The sequence below is a fragment of the Bacillus rossius genome, chromosome 3, assembly GCF_032445375.1.
Source record: "Bacillus rossius redtenbacheri isolate Brsri chromosome 3, Brsri_v3, whole genome shotgun sequence".
Classification (NCBI taxonomy): Eukaryota; Metazoa; Arthropoda; class Insecta; order Phasmatodea; family Bacillidae; genus Bacillus; species Bacillus rossius.
Window position 1 is genome coordinate 68638668 of NC_086332.1, and position 27454 is coordinate 68666121.

The 27454-nt window shown below is 34.8% G+C and overlaps 1 protein-coding gene across 2 annotated transcripts in view; it reads right to left on the reverse strand.

Moving 5' to 3' along the window:
• Positions 1 to 2867: 2867 nt before the first annotated feature.
• Positions 2868 to 27454, reverse strand: part of LOC134530854 (solute carrier organic anion transporter family member 74D-like) — a 45819-nt gene continuing 21232 nt past the window's right edge. For both annotated transcript variants that reach the window (XM_063366111.1, XM_063366112.1), the window contains exons 6-13: positions 26650 to 26913; positions 26015 to 26179; positions 23308 to 23503; positions 20349 to 20499; positions 8267 to 8481; positions 5614 to 5717; positions 4876 to 4977; positions 2868 to 3194 (exon numbers count right to left, since the gene is read on the reverse strand). In XM_063366111.1, the coding sequence (XP_063222181.1) occupies positions 3052 to 3194; positions 4876 to 4977; positions 5614 to 5717; positions 8267 to 8481; positions 20349 to 20499; positions 23308 to 23503; positions 26015 to 26179; positions 26650 to 26913 (1340 nt within the window). In that variant the 3' untranslated portion in view covers positions 2868 to 3051. The remainder of the gene's footprint in view (positions 3195 to 4875; positions 4978 to 5613; positions 5718 to 8266; positions 8482 to 20348; positions 20500 to 23307; positions 23504 to 26014; positions 26180 to 26649; positions 26914 to 27454) is intronic.

Genomic DNA, 27454 nt, shown 5'->3' on the forward strand with positions numbered 1-27454 from the left:
TACAAATTCTCTACGACGCCTCAGAACCCCTTTATGTTCTGTGATACCTACAGTGGGCCACTACTACAAGATTTTAGGATGCCAGCAAGTCTACCAAATATGTGAAGTCTAAATTTGTATGATTTTTTTGTCTAAAGACAACCCCTGCAGTTTCCAAAGAAAACTCACCATGAAACGAAAAACTTTATAAACATTTTCCGGAAGTCGCACCATGAAAACGGCTACAATAGTTAGTATTTCTTCGAAATCTACCTGAAAGGCATTACTTGTCCTTGTATTTTACAACGAAATATAACATTACGCATTTATTTGTTTTAATACACCATTGTTATCATTTATGTTTAATCCTCAGTATTTATTTAACTCTGTTACTAAGTTTGTTTCTGAGGCATATTAAATTACTTAGTGTGAGTATGTATGTATTTATGCAAATACAGATACACATGGTTTGTATAATACAGTACTACACAAGTTCACACATTTTAATATATATTTATATAATTTAACTAACATAATGAAAATATGTTTTAATGCAATATTTAACAATACTGTTTAATCATTTGGAATTGGAAAAGACATGAGAAACTACCAGGTTTAGATTTTGAACTCTTGGTTAGTTATTAAGAGGGTAGTGGTCAAAATTATTTTTTTTAATAAATGTTTTCCAGCTCGTGATTTTAAATAAATTCATTACATAATCATAGTTTGTAAAATTTTTATTAACTAAATTAGTCCTTATTTAGTGGTTACAATCTTGAATGCAAATTTATATTTGAATATTAGCTTAGATTAAGATAATGAAATAGTGTGATATATAATTCGTATGTATCCTTTGTTGTCAAACTCTTAATTTTTAGTATATCATGCATAAATCAATAAATCCCCTCCCCAACTCACAAAATAATATGGTCTCCTTTCATGATAGTTCAAAATATTAATCTGTCTTTAAGTTACTTAAGACCATCAAATGAACACTTAATTAAAAATAATTTAATGGAATTAATTTATTGCTATAATCTTTTGTAAACAAATAAAAATATTTATATTGTACATTCTTTTAGAATTGTAAGAAAAATACGATATTGTAAAAGTAAAATAATTAGCTCATCCTCCTTGTCAACTCTTCCAACATGGTAAATATTTTGCTTAAGTGTTTGGATGCCTTATAACTATAAGCATACACATTATTTATAAATATTAGAAAAAAATTCTTGAAATTTAATGTGTACCCTATTCAGCGGTACTGCCCAATGTGCAATACAACATATCAACTGGAATAGAGATAAGGACGTGAGAGGCAGCTGGAGTGAAGTAGACGGTCAGCTTCCTAGGGAGTGATACCTCATAATCATAAGGTACAAAACCTTGAGTGTAACTGAATGTTTATGACCAAAAGGTTACATGTAGCAGAATCAAGGTAGGGACTGTGTACTATGTACGATGCATGGTTGCCTTTCATAGTTCGAAGATAATGCATTTTCCATGTATGTGGTTAATGAAACCTAGGGCACAATGATGTATTTAAGCTTCACCCCCTACCCTATTTTGATTTTTTGTTTGTTTGTTAGAAACCTTTATGAATAAATATTTCGAAAGGGAACAACATAAGTAAATTTGTATGTGTTAGTCAGCTGTGGGAACATATAAAACTAATTTTGAGGAGGGCCATAGAGAAATTGGCTAGGCAATAATTTGAGTATGGATATTTGCGTGCCTATTTTTTTTTAAAACAAATATCAGACACCATCTCTATGTTAAAATATTTTGTTTTTGTTTTTCATACAAATTTACAGTTTTATTACAAACTTGATAAAGTTTTGCATACTTGATAAAAACAAGAGGCACTTACTGTCTATAAGGGATTTAGAAAAAAAAACATCCCTATACCTCTAAATAAAGCCTTTTTACTCTATAAAAGGCCCGGGCAACGCCGGGTTGTTCAGCTAGTGTAAAATATAACTCACATAAAATTTAACACCAAAAAAGAAGATGCAATTATTATTTTTTTCCTAACTTAACTAAAACTAAGTGTATTTGGTAGGGGTCCAGGTTATGGAGGGACCTAGGTACGTCTCAGGCCTAAGCCTATTTACGTCTGGTCATGCTGGGATTAGCCATGCAGGGAAGGGTCGCATGCATCGTGTGCTTGTAGTCTCTTTGACTCTAGGTATCTAGGAGACGATGTTTGTACAGATAAATCTCAATCAACATCTTTACATACATGTTTTTAAGAAGGGTAGTTTCATAATCAACGACGTAAACAGAGTTACCCTGTAAGTTTTACTGTCACTCGGATAGGTTCATAATTTTAGTTTATCAAGTTTTCTGCCAGATTTTCTGTGCTCACGTACGAACACGGGGCTAAAAAATTACCCTCAGAGTTTAAATTAATTCAACGCAAAGTGGAAACATTCATTGGCAAGTCAAAACTTCGAATAACTTAGTACAAAATTTAGTTAAAACAACTATTCAACTGGTTATTTTAAACGTTTATTTTACTAACAGATTGATATAAATAGTCTGGATATTACTCTGTATTAATTTATGTAACTCAACAGTTCGAAAGTGCGTAGTGTTGAAAATAAATAATGAATTAGTTTAGTTATTTCATTTATTTAAAATAAATCTTATGTTTTATTACGAGGATGAGTCCAGCTCAAACTCTCTAAACAATACCCTGTATTAAACATTTTAAAACATAGATTTTTCACACTATCTTTCCCTGGGTGATTTATGCAGTTACTATGTCAGATTACTTATGTTGAAAAAATATGCAATTTTTTAGAATATAAAAATATATATTACATTTCTTAAAAATAATGTCATTTTAGCTGGGAATTAATCTTAATTCCAATAACTCTTACATGTTAAAAAGGACAAATTTTATTACCTCAAAAATAAAATGGTTTTACAAAGTCCTCGAGAGATAATAATTTAACTTTATCTTAAAATACACGGTAATAAAGGCATAAATAAATAACGTGTTTGTTTCAGTCGAGAGTGTGTCCAGGGTGTGGGGTGGGGGGGATGCACGAGGATGACATCCGTTGTCTAGTCCTTCATGTCCGCGAGGATGCTCTGCTTCCTCTCCTGCTTGTACTCGGGGTCCACCTCGTCCTCCTCGCCGTACAGGTTGATGTACTTCCCCAGATGCCACACCTTCAGGTCCACGCAGCAGCCCACCAGGGTCAGCGCTAGCACACGGCAAGTCACAGCATCAGTACAACATCCATACACTACGAACACATCAAAGTCAAATGTGAGTCCCACTATACAGCACAAGCTAGCAAGCACATAAACCTTCATTTGTTATTGTACCATCCATTGATTCATGACGTTCTGAATTACATCCCAAAAAAAACGAAAGCTCTGAAGATTTCAAAACCTAAGGGAGTGATAACATTTATCACCTCCTCAGATACAGTCAAAACCATGCTATCAAGATTTTGTTTATTTAAATTAAATGTAACATAATGATAAAAGAAAAATAAACGAAAAAATTCACCGCAAACATTTACCAAGTCTGCCACCATCTGCAGTACAAAACACAATTCAACTACTTGGGCCTTTTCTGTGCAATAGTTCTGCTACACTTGGCGTTGGACAGACTGGTGAAAGCCCACAGTATGGCTTCGGGTACAGCATTTCCCAACTTTTCCCTCCAATCACTTCACGAGAGATCATAATTGATTATAAATGGCACTTTACCGTTGTATTACTGGTGAAAAGTAAACTTCTCGTTCGACCACAACCTATAATAATGACACACAGACAAATCAGCCTTTGATTAGAAAACTAAAGACTAAACATACCGATTTTTCGTGACTAAATTGGTCATTTCTTTAAAATGAAACTATTCTTGAAATTTGATTAGTAAAAAAATGTACTAAAGCTAAATTTTTAATTCATGACCGAAACAACTATTCGCCAATGTCTACTTACGGAATGTCAAACTTTAGCACAACCAAGGGGGACATTAAAGAACCTTCAAATTTAACCAATGCTTGAGTCGACGGGTACAACATTCAGCATGATTACAAGCCTGTGACCTTAAAGAAAAAATAATAATACTTGGCTTCACCACCCATATTAAGTTACTGTATTTTTAAGTCATTGTGTTATGGTTAACTTTTGTCAGCATTTATACTTTCCACGTTATCTGATATTTTAATGTATCAAGAAAATATCCATAAATAAAATATTTGTCTGACCATAAGCTATTAGTCACTCACTAGAAATTCTTTTTCTGTGTAAACCGTGCAATTTGACATATTTATTCATAAATTAGCTAGAAACAGTTACGTCAGTATTAAAGTAACGTTTAAAACTTCCCCGTTTACAAATCGCTTTCAACCAATAAGCGCACTGTACGTTACAAATAAAATATTGCTGTAAGAGAAAATATGCTTTTGAAAATGGTAAAAACACTTAGAAACACATACCTACGATAAAGTTCTCATATATTTTCTCTCTTTAAGTGTTTTTTTATTTTAGCAATAAACAATGCAGTTTTCTTTTGAAAGAGATACTGCCAAAATTGACTGGATCATCCCTAATAATAACGAACGGGTGAAATCCTATTACGGCACACGGCTGGATCTGCAGACAGGCGTGGCTGTTACAGACACCGCTCCTTGGTTTCGACCATGTGCTACTGCACGCGTTGTATGGACCACAAGTGAAATACTTACGCATGGCGCAAGTCACACATCATGAGCCTTAAGTTAATCATATTCGTTATGATGAGATTATTCACACACAGATAACAGGCTTCTTTTGCGGTACTTATAACATATGTTTTTGTAGCAATATTTCGTAGCTAATGCGTTGGTATGGATAAGCTGATAAAAGCGCAGTTGAAGAAAGACTACTTACCAGCAGCTGTGCAGTTCATGTATATGCGGAAGTTGTCTTTGTGGTAAAGCCAGCAGTTCCCTCTTTCGGCGCAGGTAGCGTCCCAAACCAAGCACGCATGATCTGTAAAACATAACATGAACAAGTCAAGCACCCCCATGTGCTATCTTGTTAAACTACGAGGAAGCTACTAAGCGCTTTAGCTACCAAAGAGAGAAATATAACACTTTATTTAGAACATGTTTTGTTACGGACAGCTTCGTAAGATAAGTTTACGAGACGATGAACTTCCTTTTATTAAAGACATATTGTGGTAAGTTCTACGAAGACACTTATTAAATAAAAATGAATATATTTTCTTTCTTTTGAAACATAATCATTTAACTTATCTACAACATCTGTGAATTATGATAGAGTGCGATACACCTGTAGACGTTTGGTCAACTGTTACTATTAAGAATAAAAATTATCTCGCCTTTATGCCTATATACTGTAGGATACGCGAATACAGAATTATGAAAAGATAAATATTGTTTTAAAAATAAATTTTCCAATTATTTATTGTCATTGCGAATTTAAGTCATTATTAAAAACTTACTTTCTTATTAATATACAATATAATAACATTGGTATAATATAATGTTTTTCGATAATGCCACGCCACGTCAATTAGAAACGACTTATTATAATCTAAAGTAATTTAAAAGTAATATAATAAGGTAATTTTAACGTACCCATAACAATACTTATAGCTCTTACCTATCATAGCTCCAAATATTATGGGCCCAGGTATGAAAGCGAACAGACTGACACAAAGCAAACTCAGACCTTGTGCGAAAACTTTGTCTTTTTTAGCCACACATCTGAAAATATCACAAGCAAACATTATTTTTACACAAACACTAAAAACATAAAAAATTATAGTTTATTTAAAATGCGAAAACAACAAATAACCAGCAATATTTTATCATGTCAAAAACGGTCGGTCCATCAATTATCTGAAACATTGTTGGGCGGTACCTCAATTATTTAATTACTGTATAGATAATGCTTTTAACGCTAACTTACACTTTCAAAATTGACGTTTTTCACTTTAATTTTAGTCACAAACTGATTCCCCATTATCCTCTATCCTGATATCACCCACTTGAGAACAGGAACATTTTATTTAATTTGCGTCATGTTTAAATATACAAATTTAAAAGGTTTCAAAGGAGATATAAAACTTTGGACATTATACAAGATAAAGCTAACAAAATTCAGTCATATAAATACTAATATTTATCAAGATATTAATTTACTACCAAATGATATATTTAACAACAAATTTTACATGGGTTTATCAGTTTCAATATAAATGATAAAATATCCCTAAAACGACATAACATGTAACGTTCAGCAATTATTAGAGATAAAACCATTTAGATAAATCATGGATGATTGAAATTACGATTAATGGAACAAGTATCCAACCTAGGCACTCTGAAAAGCAAGTCGAATGAGTTCCACTGTGCCATCTTAATCAGCCCTTCGAAGAGTTCTTGGTTACTCTAGGTGAAGGGGGGTTATATATTATTTTAGGGCTTGAATGTAGAAGATTAATGAGTAGTTGGCGTTGTGGCTAAGTTGTTGTTGCATGCAGAGTAGCGACCAGGATTTAAAATTAGGCAAGGCTCTATAGCGGATGGCAAAGGACTTGTCATTTGACTGTAGTAAATAATAAATTATATTTATAATGTTTTCATGTTTATGAATGATAAAAATGATTAATATTAAATTTTACATATTAATTTACTTAAGTGTCTCGAACTGAGTTTTATGGAAATGACTATACATTAAAATATTCATTTACTACTTTCGAAGTAAACTTGAGTTGGCTAAGGTAGTGCAGTTAAATTCCAAACTAAACATATAAAACAAATTGAAAATTGTAAGTAATTCACTGAGGTTTTCTCGTTTAAAAATTTTGAGCCTTATAATTTGTGAAATGATCTCGTTCCAACAAACTAAACTTTTTAATACCGATTTTAAAAATCTCTTCTCTTAGAAAGTTGGAACCAAGTTTTCATAACATTTGATTCAAGTTTTGTGTGATGTTATTATTTAATATTTAACCCGTGAAATTTTTTCATTTAAAAATAAGATCCTTACATGAAGGGCAAATTCGGATGTCTCGAAATAAATATTTTTTTGGCAACAATCCTGCTGAGTATATTTTTCTATGGAATCATGTCTAAGTGCTTTAATTATTTTCAATTACCAAACTAAATTAGTTCAACCCATTAAATGCACACATAGCGCATATATGTTGAGCTTCACCTGAACTCTAAAATGTTTAAAAAAATATATTTGGATATGTGAATTCATCCTAATGCGCAATATGTTCTTAGATTAGGTGACCATCATGCCAAGTCCAACTGATGTATAATAAAATAAATATGAACATTAAACAATCTATCGAGTAAAGAACAAGGTGTAATACTTCCGTAAAACTTCCAGCTGTGAAGTGCATTGCCGTAAAACTAGTGAATGCTGCAGTAATATGAGAATGACTACAACATATTAGTCATAACCCTAGACAATGAGAAATGCCACATTGTTTTATGTTAAGCCTAAGGGTTGATCTATACACTTGAAAGTTCTTGTAGATATATATAACTGGGTAATACACGATCAGATAAAGAACTGCAATATAAAAATATTCGAATGTTGTTTAAGAAACGTTAATGCACAAACAAAATAAAATAATCAGAGATTTAAAGATTATTACATAAAAAAAAAAACAAGAGAGAGTCTTTCAGTACTCGCCAGAGATGTGTAACATCTAACCTCAGTAATGAGCAAATTCATGTTTTATCATGTTGCAAATACACTAATAATACGAAACATGGACATGAAATCTAACGTAGAATTCTTAAAAATAATGTCGAGTGTGATAAATATATATGAAAAAGTTGTCTTCAACTATATTTCTTGACGCGAATCATACGTATTTTCAGCACCCACCGCTAGAATTCGTTGCCGGATAAGCTGCATCGACTAACGGATCATTCGATTTGCAGAGCGAAATTTGAAAGCATATAAAAATAAGACGGCTTTGATAAAAGCGATAATGCCTTGAAAAAAAATATTAAATCTCGGCTATGGCCCTGATATTCGACAGTAAATATTATTAAAATATTGCCCATCTTGTTAACATTCATTAAACATTTAATACTATAAAGTTTCCTTTTGGTTTTGTGAACTTTGGTTTGCGCCATCCGCCATAGAGGGAAGCACCACCGTTACATATTTCCGTTGTATGCGACTTCCGTTTCATTTACGAAATTACTTCTAACAAATGCCGTATACGGAGAGCCAAGATGTTACACATCAAAATTAAACATAATGTGTTGTGCAATTAAAACCATACCTAAAGTTAATTAAGACGCTCCCAACTCTTCCGGAACTGCTGAGTACGTGTATAATGAATCCAACCATGACATAGGTGTACAACATCGTTGAACAGTCCACCGCGCAGGGTCCATTATCCACAATGATCGAAGGGTCGGCTAGGTAAGATGGGTTCACATCTCCCAGGCTCATCGACGAGTTCAAGTTCGGGATGCAGGTACAATTGGTGAAGAACTGTGAAAAAAAATCACAATTTATTTAATGTGCATCTATAAATCGAATTTATGATTCCAATCATTAAAAAAAAAAAAAATAAATGCTGGAATTTTATTTTAATTCGATTTGCTAATGACTTTTCTGGCAACTGTTTCGACTCATTTGCAAACAAAAATACGAAAGAAAGCTGTTCTCTAAAAGCAGCATAAATGCGAAGCAACTAGCAAATCGATTTACTGCTCAAAATTCTTACACATGTTACGAATTAAAGCGTAGTATAATTTCACTAATAAAAATATTCTACCGGAAAGAAGGCTGTTTTCTTCAACCTCCGATGTAATATAAAAAAGGCAAATTTGCATAACATTATAATTTTACCACCAAATGTTCAGCAGGGTCTTACTTATTTTCTACATAATCTCCAAAACGATCAAAACATTTGTCATATCGTAACACAAGCTTCTCGATGCCTTCTTCGAGCAAGTTAGCCGTCAGTGAGGAGATGTAACAGGGCTAGCTCCTGGATCTGTAGCCCTTAGCCTTGGCTCCTGGGCCTAAAGACGAAAATTCCCGCCCCCGGCCACGGGTCAGTTCCAAAATGCACACAATCACGGGAAACTTGCGTCAAAACCCGTAACTTCATGTAAAACGTAACCTATGCTTAAGGGGACAGGTAAATGCATAATATTAAATTAAACAGCAGTATAGTGTCCTGAAATAGTAGCATGAATTAATTAAAATATGAAAATAAAAATAAAATATATGTCTTAACATTCATTTATTTACGCATTTCCAGAAAGCACAATAATTGAAAAACGGTAAATTATATTTAAAAATAATTTATCCAAAAAAGGCTGCATGCATGATTTTACACACGAGATAATAGTTCGTGTTTCTCGTTTCTGTCCTTTACCAAATAATAGCCCAAAAATACACTCGCTTAAAACTATTTTAAAAACTATCACAAAACATATATTTGTGCTTGCTTTATACTAAAAGAGGCTAACACAATTATCGTTAAAAATAATGACTAAACCTGTTATATAATCTTAAATACTGCAACATAAAAAAATATTACAATAACATATTAACATTAAATTGGTCGTTAAGAAATGTTCATAGCCCGGGCAGTCTTCGCCGCATACTCAAGTTGATAGTCAAACGCGGGGGTGACGTCAGCAACTGTACACTAGGACTGTAAACGTTGTAATTATAAGTCGCTAATTTTTGTTATATATTCTCTGCACTAACCTTCCGTGAAAATAAAGTTATACTCTGCAACAGTATTTTGAATGTTAGGGAGCGTTCAAGTATTACGTAACGCAATTTATTGATATTTTTGACCCCCCCTCCCCCCCATGTAACGCGCCGTAACGTTTTTATGTACCCCCCTTCCCCCTAGTAAAACGTTACGTAACCACAAGTGACCATTTTTACCTAAAAGTCACAATTATGTGGCGTAACGTACCGGAATAAGTCACTAAAATACCTTTGTTATTGTTTTAATCACGTTAATGTTATTTATTAACATTTGAAATGTTTTGTTTTAAAAGCAAGAGCTTTCTAATGTTTTTTTTATCCAAATAAATTTTTACTACTGTTACACCCCTCGTGCCTCAAAATTGAATTATTTTAAAAGGAGCCTTGGAAACTTGCTGGATAAAATAGTTAAATAAATTGAATTACCAGAGGCGACACGAGGTGGGGAACAAACAAAATTTAGGAACTTCCTGTAACAAGCAAGGAGGAAGTGGGTGGATCGTTAAAATCAATAAATAAAAACTACACGATTCACTTGATATATAGTTTCCCTGTTTTATTTGCCCTGATGAAGTATTTTGTTTCCATTATTTTACACACAAAAGGTTTTAACAAGTTTCAAAGATTAACAAAAAGAGAAACGAAAATGGGCTAGCCCGCGAGTATTTGAAACAATTTACATTCTTAGTTTGAAGTATAAACATTTGCATTATGAGTTTCACACTCAAAATTGGAAGGATCCGATGATTACATTGATAATTAGTTCTATTCGTTCTACATTTTCTTGAGAAAAACACTGGTCGCTGGTGGTTTGGTCATCCGCTTAAAATAGTTCGTAGCTAGGTAAGGGGGAAATGTTGAATTTACATTACCACCCGGGGTCTTCAAACGATCACGTCGGGTAGTAGAAGCGTTTCTTCTAATGTGACCCACGGAACAGAAGGGGGGGGGGGTGGGCACGAGATGAGAGCAATCAATCTCTCCCCGTCATCGAACCCTGTCTGCAACAGTCCAAATCAAACCTGATTAGAACTTGTATACAGGCAGTCTATGGGGCAGAAAATGCCCAAAGAAATTTAAGGGAAAAAAAGGGGGGGGGGGGGGTCGCGAATTATCACTCACCAAAACAGGGGAGTTGCCCAGCACGCTGCCATCGTGGAGTCAGCCAGGGTCTGGAGCTCGCGAATAGCGCGGCAGGACGCGGATGATTTCTTCATTATTAAATTTAAAAGAGAAAAATTTCTAAGGCAAATAACTAAACTATGCAGACAGACTAATCTACTAGAATTAACTTGAGGGATAGCATCCCTTATACGAAGCGACTACATAGTCGTTAGCGGTCGGATGAAGTCTTGCCGATTCGCCGATACTCGATGGAGGTCTGTCTGCAGACGCGACGCGAGTTGGTCTGTGTCGCGGGAAGCCGCGTCTCGTAATTAAAAGTACCCACCGGCTCTAACGGGTGGAAGAGGGGGTGTCTGGGCCGCCGAAAAATACCGAAGTTGCCCGAATGCGGGCGGAAAAAAAAACTCTAGCAGGAGTCTTGAAGTTGGCCACACTGGGCGACCGTAGAGAACTCTGTCGAAGCAGGTCTGAGTTGAAAACAATCGACTCGACCACGGCGTCCATATAACTCAAGGCAAAGCAGGTGCTGCTTTCTGGCGCCTTAGCGGGCAGGCAAGTGGAGAAGTTCGCGACTTGGTCACTAGGTGGCTCTTGCGATCAGTTTTGGCGCACTCGTTTTTGCGGGTAGACCTTGAGAACGGTCACTGGTGTCCAGGGGGTTACGACCGGTCATTGGTCTTACTTGGAACTGAGAAGGGGGGGAGGTGGGGTAAGATGCAAAGCTGATGGGAAACTACGCCCCGTCGTGGCTGCAGAGGGGCGAACACAATACTAATACGTGATGAAAAACGCGAATCTCAGCTCGTCTTTGCGAACTGGTCGCCTGCAAGCTACAGGCTTGCCTATGCAGTTAGGGTCACGAAGAGAAATAATATTACAGGCTTGAGGCGTGACTGAAGGCGGGGGTAATGGTAAGCGGTCTGCCAGTCAGGGGTTAGGCCAGCAAAATATCCGATACGCCGATGGGAAAGGGGCTTCAGGGCACTGAGACAAAGTTTAACTCAGAGGAGTACACCAGACTAACAAATTAAAATTACACTATAGTAGAGCAAATAAAATTTCCACACAAAAATTTAAAATCATAATAAAAATTTAAAATGTATCGTGTCGAATTTACTAATTAACGTCACACTACTCAATCATACATTTAGCAATCATACATTTAATTACGTCGTTTTCCTGACTTGGCTCTGTCCTTACACACTTTTTGCTTTATCCACCATTGTTCTTCTCATGCATTCTCCTATTTTAGCGTTTTACTAATAAAGCTATTAAAATTAAATAACAAATTTTATTTCTAATAATTATTTTTACCTTTGGCAATGCAATTACAAACATAAAACTAACTGCAATAAAATATATTTGTCAAAATATAATAGTATTTAAGAATACGATTGAACGAAAACGAAAAACATTAAAAATTAAATTAGCCATGATTAAAATAAGAAGATTGTAAAAAAAATATTCAATTGGAGTTTTACTGCTCCTCTGTCCATGGGTTTGCCAGCCACTCAGATTATTTCATTACTGGCATCCGGAGAGCAGACGAAGAGGGTTCCGGAATTGTTAACCCGCTTGCATCAACTTCGTCTTCGTCGAGCCAATCGGCATCCTCAGACGATGTTTCACAGCGACGCACAATGCAGAGAAGCTCATTTGCCCTTCTTGCAGCAAGTCGCTGTGGCCGTACTCGACTTTCACGAAGGTCTTGGGCAGTCTTGCCATGCATGTAACGATTGTGCATTTGCACACTCTTGTGGGATGTAAAAAAAAAACCACAGGTTGAACATACTCGGTTCTTTAGGTCGGATTGTACTGATGGGCAAAAGAAATCGTAAGGCATCTGCTTAAACCCTTCTAGAGGAGGCGACAGATCAACAGACAACCTCACAAGAAGTGGCGAAAACTTGCATGATCCTCTGTCTATCTGACTAGGTACCACGAACTTGTTTGCGGTTTGAAGGATTGGGCAGGGTGGCGGCAGGAAAGTTTCTGGAAAGACAGATTTTAATGCACTCCTCAAGCGGGAACAGCAGGATTCATCCGCGCATTTAATAACTTGCAAGAAATATTGCGATTCACGGACGTGAGCGCTATACCACGCCATATTAGGGTCTGCTGGATCCTGCAAGCTATCTTCAGGGTTTCTATATTCCGCCGAAACATCGTAGTTGTCAATTTTCATACAGTCGGTCGAGTGCTTGGAGCACATAAACGGAAAGGGTTGCCATCTTGGGAGAACAAAATACGAACAATTCAAACGGGAATCCTCCATAAAAAATAAACGAAAAGGGTTGCCAACTTGGGAGATTTTAATTCAATAGTTTTTTTAGTAACCTTTCAGACCAATCGTCTTTCGTACCACAACATTACTGTTGTGATGAGAGAAAATCTCACACATAGAAAACAGTGTATTTTGAATATCAATACCTATATAATTTCTAATATGGCGATTGGAGTCTACGTTGACAACCGAAGTATAACGAAGCCATCCGAATAGCGGTATTTTTTGTTTTAACTACTTTACTGGAGTGACCAGAAAAACTATCACAGCTGTTGATATATATATATATATATATATATATATATATATATATATATATATATATATATATATAGCTTTACGTTTGGAGTTAAAAAAAAACAATATTCACTAATCCTGTAAAGCAAGCAGAAGCAATTTTGTGAAGGTAAAAAAAAATGTAAGCTATCATGCCATTTGAAATTTTGAGAAAAAAAAAAGTTTTGAAAAATGCGTGAAAGAATCTGTCTCTACGCGACCGTTCTGAAAGGTTAAAAAAAAAAAAAAAAAAAAAAAAAAAACAATGTGACGAAACGCGTACGTCAAACCCCCCCCCTCCCCCCCCTGTAACGCATCGTAACGTTTTACAAGACCCCCCTCCCCCCAAATTCGTTACGTAATACTTGAACGCTCCCTTAATCGAAGCAAATTCACACATCTCGATTATCGCAAGATGTGCGAATGGTGGAGCAGAATGCACCGCGTGATTAGTCTATCCGCCTCACAAGGTCCGTCGTGAGGGACAGGGGTAGCCAGGCGCTGGCCCCGTGTCTCTCCTCACTGGCGGCTAACTTCTTCGAAGAAGGCCTAGAGAAGCTGGTGTTACGATATGACAAATTCCTCGATAGTTTTGATGATTATGCAGGAAAACAAATAAGACACTTATGTACGTTTGGTGATAAAATTATTACGTTATGTAAACTTGTCTTTTTATACAGCCCATCGGAGGTTTAAAAAACAGCCCTTGTACAACCAGCTCTATGACCTGGGCATAATTGAGAACAGAACCTGCTGTGATAATATGTTTCCAATCCAAGTACAGTGTTGAGTTTTGTTTGCATGCATTCTTTAAATTGAATCCAAATTTTTCTTTTAGCAGGAATGAAAAATTGTTAATTATTAAATAAACCTGGTATTAATCATATAAACTAAAAAAAAAAGGTTCTGTGTAGGCTGTATTTTGGACTACAGCTGCCAGGGGGTTTGTTTCATGAATTTACATCGCGCTGAACGGAATTTTGTGTATGAAATAAATAATATAATTTAACAGAATTGGTGTTGTTTTATTTTTTGACGTGAATTCGATGAACGTCCTATTTAACGGGCGGCTGCGCCAGAAACATTCCGACACAAAACCGCGACAAACTTCGCCCATCGTTCACAAACACTAGCTCAAATGACTCCATATTAATATCAGTATCATCAGAGAGCATATCCGCGTCCATTACCAAACAATCTTTTTTTTGGATTCCCCGTTGCTTCTCGCGAGGTGGACGGCCGAGGCTTGCTCGAGCGCAAATTTCGCGCCTCGTTCGGGGGCTCGTTTTGCCCCACTGGCTCGTTTCTCTCGGCTACGTTTGGCCTAATTCGATATCTATGACACTTCTCTGGATCATTAATTGCTTCTTCTTGGGCAATTTCCCTTGTTTTGTTTCTTTTCTCCCACATAACCCGTTTTCGATTAGACATTTTGCCATTAATGGCTCCAAAATAAAAGAATAAAAGTTAGTAACTTACTAGTTATTCCACTCCACTAGACCACCCAGTGCTCACTCACAAGCAACTTAGAGTTGAAATCATGCAAATCAGTTTATTACCTTCTCAGTCACAGCTATCACTGACTCATAATTCCACGCTCCCCACCAATACTAATTACGTCATCACTGCAAATGTAAACCGGGTGAGGCATACGTAACGACCACCAGAAAAGTTTGCTATACTAAGATATTTATTTACTTCAATACTGTAGCTTCCATAGTATACGAGTTTTAAGTGGTGTCGAATCCTCAGACAAAGTGACAGAAATTCATGTCAAAAGAAGTTATGATAATAGTTCTAGGCACTAACACCAAACGGTCAGCCTCTTATTCTATGCTAAACAGCCTTGAAAATTCAGGAACAACTATGAAGATGTTCAGATCTGTAATAGTCAACATATTTTTTTAAGTTTATTCAGAGTCAGGAAGTTTAATGTCAATTTCTCTGATGTTAATAGCTTTCAATGCCTAGGTTTTGTCTTTTAATGCAACTTTAAAATAAATCCTTTCTCAGTTACCGATCCATATTAAAATAATACTTTTATGCACTACTTCCATTTCAGCTTTTGACTACATTGCACCAAGCTGTTTTTCAGCGCCACGTGCTCACGTAATAAAATTTTCCATGGCCATTTTATATCCAATAGCAAAAGTTATTACGCTGAGGAAACAATGATGGTCCTGTAAATCCTCTGGCTAATATCAGAGTGGATGTTGAAGTATGTACTTGTTTTATTCTTAAAAGGGTAACATAACCTATCCTACACGTGCTTTCAGAAATTACAGTGAATTTACAGATATTTTAAAAATTAACGATTCATCTAAAATTTACGAAGGATTCTCCGCAATTCCAGATAGTTGTATATTCGTAGAAACTCGCCTAGTTATACTTCCGAGTTTTGTGTTCTGTTGTAAACAGGGTAAACGAATACGCAGAAGGAAGAAGAGTGACATTGAAGGTTTTGTTATCACTCCAAGATGATCATCATGAGTTTAAGTTTCAAGTAAATAAACTAGTTCCCGTAAACTTAATCAGATACCTGGATATTTTGTAACCAGTGTTCTTTGAAGGAACAACGTTGACCTATGGTCAAAGAGCCACAGCTTAATTTCGAGGAAGTCATTTGGGTTTTTACGCCTCTGTATGTTACCCTTCATGTTTTCATTCTGCTATATTATTTGAAGAAAATATGTGAGCAAGTCTTTCATTACTTTTCATGTAATGTGTAAATATCTAACCATGGTAACGAGAAAATCCATGTGTTTTCATGTTGTTCATATAGCAAATAAAATTATGATACGAAAATCAAACTCGAAATTTAAAGCATAGTTCTTAAAAATAATGCTGAGCTTGATAGATTAACTGATAAATAAAATATTCGCTTTTGAAATACCAACATTTATGAATGCGAATCATACATAATTTCTGCGCCCACAGCTAGAATTCGCTTCCTGAATCATTTAAGATGCTTGCCACCGTTGATAGCAGATAGCAGCTAGAAATGTGCGAAATGGTTATTTTAAATACCAGTTATGGCACCAGCGATGGTCTCGATTGAATAATTTGTTATTTCGATGGTTAACTATATCAGTTATTGGGTATGAAGGTATGTTTAATTTACCATTACAGTTGCAAAGAGCAATATAAAAACCATTACAGCGATCAAAATTATGTCTAAATTTTAATACCGGTGTTGCAATTTTTTTTCATTAAAAAAAATATATATTTTGTCGCAGTTACAGATTTAGTTACATATAATTTGGTCTAAGCGCCTTATTTATTTGCATGATTAAGAAGAAATTTCTTCTGACTGAATGAATGACACATTTGATATAATTTAGCTCATATTCGGCTTAACTTTGATGTGTACATAGATGCTATATCTTTGTATTAAAATACTGCTAATCTTGCTAAAATTAATTAAACATTTAATGCTTTAAAGTTTCCGCATACGTTAGAATTTATACTTCTATTGCATTACTGGAATATTAACCTGGAACATTTTAAAACACATATTATAAGACTAAGTGTATGATGGTTTATTTGTATTTGGTTAAACGACTGAAACCAGCCTGCAAATACTACAAAAAAATATTGACATTATTCAGCTGATTCATTTATATTCTTATTAATTTTATTTAAGAAATTCAGTAACGATATTCGAATCACGCCCCTTGAGGTAACCAACCGCACGCTCTATGCGGCGCTACTAAACCTTTAAAGAATTTGGAAGGAGTATAATATATATCTAAATAGTATAAAACAAGTCGCTCTCTGTTCCTGCCTGTTTCTCCGCTCACTTCTACTAAACCACGCAACAGATTTCGATACGATTTTTACTAATGGAAAGAGCGTTAAACGAGGAAGGTTTGTATGTATAATTTGTAAATATTTTGTACAAAATGTCTGAACTATGACGGTGTTTTTTCAATAAAGCAGCGCCTCATCCTATAGCAACGAACGATTAGTAAATATAAAACGATTACTTATTTTGTTTCTTTTTTACTCTCTAAATAGTATACAATTGTCACTGCATATTTTATTGTCCGTGTTGTACATAATCCAAGTATTGGATCTTTTTTTACTACGTAGTTAGGTTGAGTTTATGTTATTTTGTTTATTTATTTACGTAGTGAATGTTGATTTGAGTATTTAAGTTCATAGTTTTTGGTTTTTCAAGGATAAAACTCAATTTATTCTAATTTTAAAGTTATTAGCTTTTCATATTAATTTAATTTAATTTTTTATTCGAAGGAAATTTTAACCTTATTTTGTCGTACATATTGCGAGTATTGGCTATTATTTAATAGGTAGTTAAGTTGAGGGTATGTATTTCTTTTTTTTATTTATATACGTAGTGAATTTCTTTAAATTTCAGGTTATTGATTTATGAGAGGCAATGTTGATTATTTGTAGATTTGAGTTAATATTTTTTTTTTCAAATAAAACTTCATTTATTCTAATTTTAAAGTTATTGTTTTTTCCAATGTAATTATGCCACGAAGAAGTAGTCCAAATATAGGTCGTAGTACCAGATGATGAAACTGAAGAAGAAAAGGAAATAAGGTCGCTTAATAGAAGATAAAGTAAATATAAGAGAATTAATAGAGAAACGTCTGATGAACGCGAGTTACATCTTAGTCTTCACCAAGATAGATATAGGTCACAGAGAGCCAGATAATCTTTTATTGAACGCGAAGTTCGTTTTAGTCATGACGTGGATATATAGCGCTCAAAGGGCGATTAATTTGTGGACAAATTAATTGATTTCTGCATTGAATTACGATTCTCATCTATAATCTACGAGTATAAATAGTACAAAACAAAGTCGCTATTCGCGTCTGTCTGTCTGTTCGCTTACTTCTTCTAAACTACACAATGGATTTTGATGCTGTTTTAATAATCATTTAGAGAACTTCTTCCGGAAGGTTTACGTACTAAATTAAAAACATAGTAGAGAAATCTCGGTATTTTGTAACCAAGTCGTAAAAAGACGCTTGATGCGTATATGTATTGACTTATTAAATCTAAATTAGCCACATTAATAGATTGCTTCCTTGCGAAGCTGGGGTGGGTCGCTAGTATATATATATATAATAGTATGTTGGTATGTATGTATGTATGTATGTATGTATGTATGTATGTATGTATGTATGGCGTCGATAAACTCCAACACCGTTTGACCGATCGCCATAAAGTTGGCACACCGAAGGGTTTTTTTCACGGAGAAAGTTTTTATGCTATTTATTTTACTTTAACCTGCTGCTAGATGGCGCTGCAGCGCGTCAACTTATACACCGTTCAACCGATGGCCATGAAAATTGGAATATTGTGATTTTTACTGTTCTTAATATTCAATAACAACAAATAATTATTGTGACTGTGATTGGTATTTCGAAAGTGAGTTTAAAATTGAATATTATTTCAAATGAAATGCTTTATAGAGTCTAGATTACATAGAAACCATTTATTTTAGATATTCAAAGGTAAATTAATAAACACTGGCAGGACAACGTCTGCTGGGATCTGCTAGTAGGTAGTATTATAAAATTAGTGTAATGCTAGGTTTCTTAGGTATTTTTATACTTACTTGTGATTACTTTTTACTATGACTATTTTAGTTTACCAAATATATTCTAGGGTGTTATCACTATAATAAACTTTTATTTGGCACACCAATACGTTTGATATGTACCCTAATTATTACTAAAGTGACTATAGACGGGTTTATATTGCTACTAGTGAGAAATTTTTTCCTATCAAATGCCGTGTACCAAGAGCTTAGATGTTTACACATAAAAAATTAAATATCACCTAAGATTTACACTACACTATCTGAGGAAATCTAAAAAAAAATTAATGTCTTCCTGATAATTTTTGTATCTTAGTAAAAGCAATAAAAGCTTGTTAAAAATCAAAGCAGCTGCAAACAATTGATGAAGTAGCTTATTGAAGAAAACGATAAAATCCAAATTTGACCAGTAAATGGTGCTGCCAAGCTCTGAATGAGCAATTATTACTTATATCCAACTTTATGATTTAAAGTAAAAGACTTTTAAGGATAGTAAAATTGGTTTATGTGTGATGCACACTGTTTCAATAAAATTAATTGAATCTTGAATAAATAATCTTAACATCTTTCATGACGCTTGACTCGAGTCATACTACATTCTTCAGGGCACTTAAAGTCATATTTAACTCATTATAAAAGCACTGAACCATTATTAGATATCTCACAACCTGCGGCATGAAAAATTTTTGCTTGCACTACAAAAAAGCCATACCGGCACAGTTTGGTAATTCACCATTCTATGTTAGTTACATAACCTGTCGCCTCATTCGCTTGGAAAAAATAAATATTTGATTACTGTACTGATATTTTTTTTATTAGTTGTTTATAATTCATCCCAAAAAGATGTTTTGTGTCAAATTATTACATTCAATGAAAAATAAAATGCGTAGTGGATGGTGGCCAGTTTCAGTTATGTTAGGTCAATTGTCATGAAATTTTAGAATATTTAGATATTTACAATAATGTCAATAGTATGGCAAAATCACAACAATTTATCTTAAAATAAAAAGAATTTAGTGATGGTAAAAATTGAATAGATTAATTTTTATGTTTTTGAAATTGAGATAATTTAATGAAGATCACAGTAATCATCTTCATAAGTTTATTTAACTAAGATGAATTTTAAGATAAGAATCTTTAAAAATGTTCGGCGAAAATTGGTGTAATTAATTATTAAAGTTAGAAGCTAAAAAAGTACTAAATTATTAAAATGAAATGACTTTTAAAATGCATTCATCTGTTCAGCAATATATTATGATGTTATTTGAATCGTGTGATAATTTATTTAACAATATAAACCAAGTATGTTGAAATTTAATACTATTACGATATTTCTGCAAATCCGAAGCAATGTTTTTGTTCACTTACCGTCTTAGTAGTGTTTGTATCCAGAATTTTCGACTGACAACCTATATGGCAAGGTGAGTAGTATGTCATTCCTTGTTCTGCATAGCAAACGGGCTGGTACTTTACAGATTCACAATCACAGTTACCGTTACATCCATTCAGTATGTTAACTCTGAAAACAGAAAACAGAACACAGTAGGTATAAATATTATTGTAACTTCTTTCTTAGAAGTTACTTCCAAAGGCGAAAAAAAAAAAAAAAAAAAACTGTAAATAACATTGAAAAAAATGTAAAATTGCTAAAGTTTTAATATTAATTAATATAAAAATATTAGGGACGGGCTACAAGCAAAAACATGTATTTCAGTCAGTACGTCATAAAAACCACTTTTCATTTTGTATTGTCATAAAATATAATTTTCTGCTGGCTATGTTCTTTTCCTTCGTCACTTAATTTAGTATGTCAGTTATTAATTGTGTATATTTAAAAGGAAAGGCAGTATTGAATTAAAACTTCATTTTACTAACCCTGTTTTAATTTTGAATGAAGTCTTAACTTTTTTTTTTTTACTTTGAAAACTTTTTAAACATGATGTAGGCTTACAGCCACGTCCCCGAGTGAAGTATCTTGCGGCGATTGTTCTTTGGACCGCGTGTGTTGCACGCTGGCGCCGCGGGGCAGCGCTGGTGGTACGCGGCGAGCGCCCGAAGCAGTCCGCTCGCAGGGAGGAAGCACGGGGGAGAAACTCTAACTGCCGAGACCGCGACCTAGTTTATTGAAGTAGTTTTGGGCCTACCCACTAGTGAGTATACTACTAACATAGCTATATCGAGCGTGAGAATAAATAACACCAGGCAAACAAACAAGTGAAAATTATTTCACTTAATTTTAGAAGCCACATGTTTTGTGGTGTGGCATAACAGAAAATTTGCACTCATACAAATTGATATAGAATTTTTTTTTTTTTTAAATTACAAACAGTATTAAGAGTTTCTCGCACAGTTAAAACCAGTGTTACTTAGCAATTAGTCAAGTAGTTTGGATTTGAACATCCCGTCCAAGTTTTATTTTTTTGCTAGTAGTTATGGACCCACCCAACAGATAGCGCTTCATGTCACGCAAAACATGGTTTCAGTTTCCATTGTAATTGACGCACTTGTACGACTCCTCCTTTTTCTGTGGGGAAAGAACCCGTGGGTGAAGTTGGACGGACATATCTGCGCGGGGTCTCGTCTCTTGCCCGATGGGAGGATCGGATCTTCGCGAGCCGTGGCGCCGGGGCTTCGACTTCACCGCAGAAGAACACCGCGCTTGTGAGCTGGTTCGCTGTGAGTGATCCGTTGCCAAGAAAGAATGTTTCTCTATCTCTCTCTCTAGTGGTCAGCGTTTCACAGCACTGAAAGCCCCTTGAACTTCACCTCCAGGAAGTATTGGTGTTTCTTGAGATCTGCATTTTAAGTACGACACGGTGAACGTCTTTTTTATGTCAGAGAAGGTTAGACAGTAATTCACCCCGTAATTTGTTTTGGGTTAGACTTTGTGTGGATATGTGTTTAGCAGCATCGGCCAGAAAAATGGACCGTAGTAAATGTTTGCTTCAGCCATGCAATGCATTTATTTTCGGAGCCTCTGGATAACAGTAGACCATCCGTTAAAAAGGTTAACTGATTAACTGTACCAAAACCATACCAAACAGTACATTTAGAACTGTGATTGATATTTTAGAGTGGACTGTTGAAACACACTGGTGCTTGAATACGTTTCTATTTTTCGCAGGGAACCGACAGTGCCAAGACACGCATTTACTAAACAACAGTGAAAGGGTCATTATATTTTGCTGTTTAATTTATGGTGAACTCGAGCCTTATTTGATGATCGCGCCTGGCGAGTTGAGAGTGCGACAGAGCCGCGAGAGTAATTTTTGGAATACTGGAGAAATAACTGTCATTAATATGGTAAGTAAAAACTTTGTTATAATTGTTAACGTCTCACAGCAAGTTTAATTAATTAATAAAGGATTTTCTCCAACAAAACGCGATAAAGATGTACGTGATCTATTTTCCGAGTTCAGTCAATCACCCCTTGGCGATTGAAAACTGTCTGATGTTTATGCCCTTCATTTCAAATATACTCTATGATATATTTAAATCCTAAAAATTTTATGCTTTGTTAGAAATCGTCGTGTGTGTTTACCGTGAAAGAAAACACGAACTTTTATACAGACGTCTGTTGGAGGTCATAGGACTACCTATGCTTCCAGCAGATTCAGAATGTATGCAATATTTAATTTGTTTCGTCACTTTGGTGTAGTATGTGCAATTTGTATTTTGCTAATTTAATTTTCGTTTAAGTTTTCGAGTGCTGCTGCTCTAAGAGTTATTGTGATTTTACATACATAGTTTTTTTGTGGCATATTAATAAATAAACGATTCAAATAGTATGCCTAATTTCAGTTGATTTGATGTTAATAAAATTTCACTTGAAAACACTCATATTTTGCAAGGACAAACTACTCGTATCCTTTTGAATCAAAGTTTAGTTGTAGCCTTTTTAATGACCACGGAAGTGGAGTGTTATAATTAATTTACATTTGAATTATACAGCTTATTATTAACGTATTGAGAAATCGCAAGCTCCAGTGTCGGGTGTCTACTCAGTATGGGAACATCCTGCAGCGTCCTCGCCAAATTCCGTAATTTTAATGACGTTTAGTCATTTAAATGAATTTGAATGGCGACCGAACTGGAGTCAGATTTTGAATAGAAATACAAGCTCGAAAGTATATACTGTTTAGTATCGGAACTAAAAATTCTTCTTCAAAGTGGGTCCTGCGTGTACGAACTTATACATTAGTGTAAATAAATTTTTTCTCTGTGTCAATCAAATAAGTGTACATGATTTATTTAGCGTAGTAGAGATTGACGCACTTTTATCGGTGCCACATCTGGATTGACGCCGAACGCAGTACAGTGAACTCACTCTCCAGTCGTGAGGTTCAAGCCGTAGAGCCCGTTGTCCTGGCAGCCGAGGAATATGTAGCAGATGTTGGCGACCGCGTGGAGGAACGCCAGCATTACGTTCCAGCCCAGAATGAAGCGCGGCCTGGGCTTCACTTTGCTTATGAAGAAGCCTGATCCCAGGAACCCGCACACCATCGCCATTATGGACGCGGTACCTGCAACACGCAACCTGCAGCGCTGGTCTCAACACACACCCTCTCGGGTTATGCTTCGTTATAGAAATGAGTCACGCTGTGCACCGTCATTTGTTTTTGTAAACAGAACAGAAATATTCATATAAGATTTCAGATAATTGTATATTTGTACGTTTACATGAAAACATCATCACTACAAAATTGTGTTTGCAGTAATACTGGGTTGGATTCTTATGTAATTTCAGTACTTCCATTACCAATAACTTTCCAGTATAAAATTCGCACATTAATACGCATAATAAATTAATTTAATTATCTTTTTCGTAATTTAAAATGTTATGTTTGGACAAAACATAAATTAAATATATAAAATTATGCCCCAATTTACGTGATAAATACTCAGTATTTTCTCGAAAAACGTATATGATATATGCAAAATAACCATAGCCATGTGTTGTACAATGTGACAATATATTTCTTGTAGTATTACAAACTATTTCTTGGCAAATGGTTTCCAAAGGAATCTTTTGTAAAAGTACAGAACATATTTTTCTGTGAGTTTTTTTAAAGAACCTTAAAAAATTCAGCCAAGTGGAGTTATGTGCAAGCATGTGTGTAGCCATGTGGTGCCATGTTGCGTCATGTGGAGCTTTGTGTATAGCCACGTGAAGCCATGTGTGTGGCTATGCAGAATCATTAAGAGCAGTGTGTGTAGACTGTAGTCATTTGTGTAGCCATGTAGAGTTATGATTTGGAAACCTCATATGTTTACAGCAGGTTTATAGTAAATTAAAAGTGTTCAGATTATGAATTTATATTAAGCATAATGCATAACAGAATGTTCGTTAATCGTTACATAGTAATGAATCTGCTGGCCTAAATGCGTGTAGTGGGATTTGTTGTACGTGCAAAACACGTCATGGTTCAAAGACTCGATTATATCTTGTATTTTTCCTTTAAGTGTGGTCCTGTAGTAGCATTGTAGTTCAGCGACTTGTGGTCTTCATGTATTTGTTGTACTGTGTATGGTCCTGCAGTAGGCCCAATGGTCAGTAAGATAAATACTCGTATTTGTCCTTTTAGTATGCTTTATGCGTACCTAATAATGCCCTATAACATGTGCAAAATATACCGTGTATAGTATTGGAAGACTTCCGTAGTAGCGAGTGTCTTAATTAAATTATTTAGTAAATTATTTAATAAAGCATTTAATTGCAATGAGGATGACCGGCTACATAGTAGTGGAGGCAGTTATAAGTTTTCTCATTAGTGATCTTGGCTAGACTTAAAGCAAGAACCACGCCTTTATATGGTAAGAGTCGATTTTCATTACAAAATATGATATATAATTTTATGTATTAAAAATTTAATCAAATATTATTAAATTATTATTATGAAATATTATAGAAATATCTTTATTTTTATTTATTAATTGATCTTTATATGGATGTTCAAAATGGCGATCGAGATACGAACAATATGGCAGGAAACATGGTGTCTTACAATCTAGTGATTGACACTAGTATACTCAAAGTGGATAGTAAGTGGAAAAAAGATGGCAATCGACACTAGTATACACCCCACACACAAGCAAGCAGAAAAGCAGACAAGCAGACAACACAAGATGACAAGCAGAAAATAAAATACAATATGACTGCCATGATGTCACAATCGTTATGCATATCTATTCTTTGGTATTAGTTGGGTGATGGGGGGAATTCATATCGCTTAGTGTTATAGTTTGTTTGAAGTTTACTCTGAGAATTTTTTTTATGAGTGCATCCATCGGAATGGAATAGAGACTTTCAAAATACGCAAAATGTGTTTTTTATAAAAGTTATATTATTAAGTCATTATAAGAATTATTGAATATTTTGTATTGTATTTTTCAAATAAATAATATTTTGTGCACTCACAAGATTTGGACCCAATAACCGCAGTAAATACGGTGGGCGTTCTTAATATTACAAACTTTAAAAAAAATCGTATTAATTTTTATTTTATTTTAAGCCTGTTTATTATTTTACGAAAACAAAAATGATGGGTGAGTAAAGGTGAGATTTGTTTTAAGGAAAGCTAACCGTTGTGGTGGAAACTAGCTACTGTGAGGACAATGTCAGCAATTGATGTATTTTTTTTTTTTTAGATTTTTTGGTAAGAAATATTAACCTTAATTTAAAATTGCTACCACAATTTTTTTTGAGTCAATTTAAGGAACTATAGACATTTTGGTCGAAAAGGGTAATTTTTAAGGTCAAAAGTCACAGAAACCTAAGATGGCGGCCTGTAATTGACCCGCTCTATGCTCCCCGCCCTGAACCATGCCCCAGGCTCAGCCAAAATATACAATTTCTACAGGAGTAGGTATATGTGAGACAACCTTACTCAGGGGCATTGACCAATCACACAGCTGCTGGGTGGACGATAGTGAAACAATGGTACAACGAATAGCATGAATCATAACCGATGTATTCTACTGACCACTTAGAGCACTGGGGATGAGAACTTCATTAGCGACGAACATAGCCTCACCTGAGATCATGCTGGCTCCAGCGGCCGAAGTATGGTATTGAGTCTCCATGTACTTCATGGAAAACGTCATGCTGCCCGACCCAGCAGTGATGAAGAAACACGAGGCGGCTATATTGCATATCAGCAACTTGTTCCTTAGTAGACGTTTCAGAGAGTTAAAGAAATCTATAAAAATACAAAAATAAGATTTATTTCGCGTATTGTTTTTGCATAAATCTGTGAAGCAAAACTGAACTAAATTTAGAAGTTATAGATTATGTTAACTCAAAGAAAGAACATTTATGCTACATTTGGTTGTTATGAAGACAGTAAAGGTAGAAAGAAAATGTTATTTTTCATATCTTGGCAGACGTGAGTGGTATGTGTATCATATAATAAATGTAGCCATCTGATAAGTCCAAGGCCAATGTCTCCTTCTGTACAAGAATGAAGAAGCAGATGAAGTGTGTAAGAAAAGCAAAGTGCCTATTTCAAACACAAAATTGATTTTGGAAATTGCGCATTATTGTATTAAGTGCGTGATTTGAAAATAGGTGAAACTACATTATTTATTCTGAAACTTAGGATAAAGTTAATTACTAAGTATGTGCAATTCTGAAGTTACAGTTTTTAAAATAATATTATATACCACTTACCGTCCTCATCATAATCATCTTTCTTTTTAGAATCTTTTTTGACATTTTCTTTAGGGATTGGTTGAAGTGGTTCTTTTTCAGGTGCAGTATTTTCCTCATTTTCTTCATTTTCTTGCTTAGTATTACCATTTACTTTCTTTATTTCTCCATCTTCCAATTTTATTTCTACCGTTTCTTCTTTCTCTTTATTCATGGGAAGTTCTTTCGGGAAGAAAGCCACTAGGAATCCCATAATGAGCTTCAAAGTTCCCAGAAAAATCCATCCTGTAAAAACACATCGCACAACAAAAATAATTTTCTTGGCTAATGCACAAAAGTATTTGATTGCGCCAACTGGCAAGGAAGGCAGAACAAGGTTTAATGCCGCGCGAAAGTCTGAGGACTGTCCTAAGCTTACTACTTACGTGCACTTGTTACCTGAATGGTTATTGGTCATTTAAATGTGTAATATCATATATTTAAACAAAATAAGAAGGAAATGAAATTTCGAAATTAAGGAAACGTGCACTTAAAATTTGTAAGGTATGGCGTGGCAGGTATGTCACGCCATTCCTGACGTCGTGGAGCGGCGGACATGTAGTCATTGTTCATTCATTCGACGGCAGAACATTATCAATGCCCGTGAATACTTACATTGCAGTATATCTATTTAGCCTATTGGCATAATCCGTTGCACTTAAACTCAATGATAAGGGAATATTTGCACATATAAAAAACAGTCTAGAAGAATGCTCGATCACATCTAACTTAGACCTAATACAAAATTAATTTAAAAACTAATTTATTTGGATTAATCATGGTTACC